General features: G+C 38.4%; 1 protein-coding gene across 3 annotated transcripts; it reads right to left on the bottom strand.

The window, feature by feature from the left end:
• Positions 1 to 12: 12 nt before the first annotated feature.
• On the bottom strand, positions 13 to 4,067 carry hjurp (Holliday junction recognition protein). Of its 3 annotated transcripts, none has more exons than XM_039692025.2 (10): positions 3,852 to 4,067; positions 3,622 to 3,688; positions 3,438 to 3,490; positions 3,278 to 3,308; positions 3,161 to 3,186; positions 2,789 to 2,858; positions 1,093 to 2,609; positions 745 to 778; positions 576 to 630; positions 13 to 240 (listed from the first exon to the last, which is right to left on the bottom strand). In XM_039692025.2, exons 1-10 carry the CDS (start codon positions 3,933 to 3,935, stop codon positions 201 to 203), a joined length of 1,977 nt encoding a protein of 658 aa, XP_039547959.2. In that variant the 5' UTR covers positions 3,936 to 4,067; the 3' UTR covers positions 13 to 200. The 3 variants fall into 3 exon arrangements, with proteins under 3 accessions (XP_039547959.2, XP_039547960.2, XP_088974725.1); XM_039692026.2 differs by having other exon boundaries at positions 576 to 627; positions 3,852 to 4,066; XM_089118599.1 differs by having other exon boundaries at positions 3,843 to 4,040.
• Between the last annotated feature and the right edge of the window lie 94 nt (positions 4,068 to 4,161).

Raw genomic sequence — 4,161 nt, forward strand, 5'->3', positions numbered from 1 at the left:
GGTCTTTCAAAGTGATGGGAAGATATTTACACAACAATATAACAAACAGGGTTTACAATATATATATTTAAAACAGGACTGTTTAATTTCAAGCAGTGTCTACAATGTGACCATGTCATCCCCTGCTTTCTTCACTAGGGCAAGTGTTGCTTATCCCACAAGGGGAAATGCAGTTTGCGGGATGCACACAGTAAGGGTCATCACTGCTGAAGTCCATACTGCAGTCGCCTCCTAGAGAGACTGAAGAAAACATTCTTAAATCACTGTTCTCTAATCTTTTTCTCAGAAAACAAAACAAGAAGATCTGCATATTTCAGAAATAACCAAGAAAATGTAAGGGGTGCACAACATTGTTATCAGCCAGTACTGAGATTCTTTTAATCTATTTGATGTGTAATTGTACATGCTCATTGCCTTTATTTTTACTCTCAAAGCTATTTTTTTTAAAAAACACTGATAACATAGATGTAATATTTATCAAATTCCTATACATATATATACATTTAAATTGCACATTATAATGTTGTGATCCCTAAATTGATATTATTTCTTGGATGTGATTGTGCTGGAATTACCTTGGAGAGAATGGGGCAGTACCCTGATTAAATAGTCTCATAGGTGACACAGCTGCTGAAGCAAAGTAAAGGGTGATTTAATGAGTGAACAATTTGGGTAATCTATAAGAAAGATAAGGCGGCCATAATGATGTGGAGCAATATAAGACATGAAAATATGGCTACAAACCCTCCACTGGATGGATATCGCTTGGGGCATCTCTCTGCAAAGGAAGTGAAAAAATCAGTTTTACGGCATTAATAAATTGTAAGTATTTTCAGAAATCAATTACAACTGATGTGGCATTCATGAATAATTTCTTATCAAAGTTGATCATTTAATTTGTTATTTGAAATATTAAAATAAATGAAATTTAGAAATGTTGCCTTAAATGCCAACTAACTGCAATAAAGCTAAATAGATGTGACAAGTCTAAAAATAATATTTTAAAAAAAGGTAATTCAAACATAAATGCAATATTAATATGTGTGTGTAAACAAATTATATAAATAATAGTCACACCAATAATGCTCTTACCCAAGACAAAGCACGTTGGTTTATTTGCATTCTTAAATTAGCCTCCCTGATTCTCCTGAGGTTTCCAGTGCCTCTGAGGAACTGCGGACTGGGGCACTGCAGCAGGACGGCTCTATCCCAGGTAAGTTTGTCTTCAGTAGGCTCTGACATGGCAGAGTTCACATATCTGCCTGTCAGCTGGAGATGCTTAAGTGGGGAACGACTCTCTCGGAAGCGTTTGAATCTCAGTGACTCTTCCACCTCGGGCTGCCGCTGCCGTTTCTTGAGCTTGGCCCTCAGAGGTGTCAATGCGAGAGCAGACATGCTGGAGGAGGAAAAGCTGGGGCTTTGGAATGTCTCCTTCGAGTGTCTCTCACAGAGGTGACAGTGGGAGGAAGGGCACGGTGATGAAATCCCACGACAGATGAAGTGGTGATACAGCTTTCTGAACTCAGCATCAATCTGCGTTTCATTGAATGAGTACGTGGACTGAGGGCCAGAAAGAGAGCGTTGGCGTTTGGATGGTGTAAAATGGAACGGTTTCTCCGCCTTACATAAAGGTTTGGTACCATAAGGAGATCTGAGGGCCTCAGTATGGGATAGATGGTGGACAAGAGATCTTTGCTTTGGACTTGCTGTTAAGTTGAATTGTTTTTCCATGTTCAACACACTGGGTCTGAAGCTACTTTTCCCCCTAGAAGATAAAACCCCAATGAGACCACACTGTGGGGAGGAGACAGGAGAGTGTAGGCAGTCCCTGAAGCAGTCTTTGTCCAATGAGGAGGGCTGGGCGATAACTGACATTCCTCTCTGGTCAATAATGGACAGGCCTGCTTTGCTTTGTCGTGGAGAAGTAAAGACACGTGAGGCTGGAACAGCATGAGATGTTGGTACAACATCATAGGTTTGGTCAAGATTTGAAGATTGGTCACTAAATGAGGCTGAAGCGGAATATGGGGGTGTGGAGAAGTCAATCACACGAGCAGTAATCTGCTCTGGCTTCCTGGTTAAATGCAAATCAGTCCATGAAGACTGATCCGTCACACCGCTCACATCTGCACTGTTCCTCTTGGGTGAGTAAAAACAGGCACTGGCCTCATAGGATGAATTTTTGAGAGGTGAAGATTTTAGTTTGTTCTTGAGCAAGTTTTGAAGTTTGTCACTGCCCTTGAAGCAGTTGCTTGTGTTTCTTTGAACTGGACTTTGATTGGTAAATGAGGTATTTGTTGTTTTGTTTAGAGTGCAGTTGTGTCTGTTCCTAAATGATGAGTTGTGGTACGTCGGGCCGGCTTGCCAGTGTTTGCGGCGATACTTCTGCACCACAGCCCTCGCTGTATCGGTCACGTGCTGTCGCCGATATGCTTCGCCGATCTGGTTGAGCATGCTGGGATAGACATCCAAGAGGGTACTGCCATGGCTGCTCAGTGTTTTCTCCAGTTCTTCATCCTCCTCCTTAGGCTGAGACAGCTCATCCCATTGAGAACTATTAGATGTGTTATTCAGACTCATAGAGAGCTGGAATGATCCACCTCCGTCCCCTAGAAGATAATCATTGAGAAATGATTTTGATATCAGATAAGAACTACTCTTACATTAATTTATTGAAGAAATAAATAGTTTAGTTTAACCTGTTAACTTTATAACACAGAAATACTAATTGAAATGTTTACTTTGTACTAAATTGCAGGGTCTTAAAAGATATATACTTATTTCTTACACAGGTTTTCGCTGTTCTCCTTTTGACCAGAGCCATTAAGATCATCCTCAGTGACCCCTGACACATCCATCTGAAATAAAAACTTAAAGTTATACTACTACACCAGACTGCTGGTCTGTGTTCAGATTGTTCAAGCTCCATAAAATGTAGGGGTGTAGTAATACATTCATACGGATTGATGCATTGATCAAATTACTAACAATATTATGTAATGACAACTGGTTTTGAGGTACTGGTAAATATTATATTGTTGGAGTGAATCGATTTGTTTTGTGATGAAATGCATGATATACACCCCTAACAAAATGATACACCATTTGGCAATAAGAAGCTATTTTTGAGCTTATATAGAATCTATTTTCTAATTACTACCTGATCATTGTCGTGGTCCTCAAGCTCTATAAAATACAACATGAGGAAACGATTAAACATGAAAATTGAGTATAAATGGCATCATAATCGAAACAGATTTTTGTTTCTGTTTCTTACCCCTGATGGAATAGTCTGCTTTAACTCGAGTCTGAATAATAGAAAAGAAAAGTAATGTTATCCTAATGGAAACATTGTTCAAATCTAGAGACATCTGGGCTAAATAATAATAATAATATTAACTCATATTTACGCTTTTGTTTACTATATCGACTCTTACTTTTAATTTTTCCAGCTCACGTTCTCCCTCTGCACTGTCAATGGGCACAGGACCTGTAGATATATTTCACAAACTCAGAAACCATTTTGAAAGTTTAGGTAAAAAGACAACAACATTTATGTATATAAATGTATAATCATCTAGTGAGGAGAAACAACATCAGTTTTTATTTTCTGTATTTTACCTCTTGCAGTCCTGCAGGTCATTGTCTTCAGACAAACGTCTATTCCAGGATCATTTAGATTGGAATACTAGAAAGGACGTAAGTTAATAAGTTTAAGGTAAACGTTGCTTCATGTAAAGTTGCTACAGATGTTATTAATATTTTTTTATACGACATATGCCAATACATGCAACGTTACTTTATCTTACACATTCGTTTGAATGAACAATAACGTTAGTTACCTAACTTACCTTCTGAAAAATAGCTTCCATCGTGTATCTGAACTCATCGTCATTTCTCTTAAATTGGTCTGTATATAAAGGTTTTGCAGACATGTTGCATTAGCTAAATGTATTGCAAACTAAATTTATTTAACCAACATAAACTAGTATTTTGCCCCGGCAGTTGCCAGTCTTTTTCAAATTTCTCGCCGAGTAAAACATTCGAACAGTGATTGGACGTTATTTCAAGCAACACTAAAACGTCATTTTAAAGCGCGAGTTTGTCAAGTGTCCGAGTCATCACCACGAATCGGTTCTTTCAAACAGTTCATTTCAAAAA

This window comes from Pimephales promelas, chromosome 13, assembly GCF_988280905.1.
Source record: "Pimephales promelas chromosome 13, fPimPro1.hap1.1, whole genome shotgun sequence".
NCBI lineage: Eukaryota > Metazoa > Chordata > Actinopteri > Cypriniformes > Leuciscidae > Pimephales > Pimephales promelas.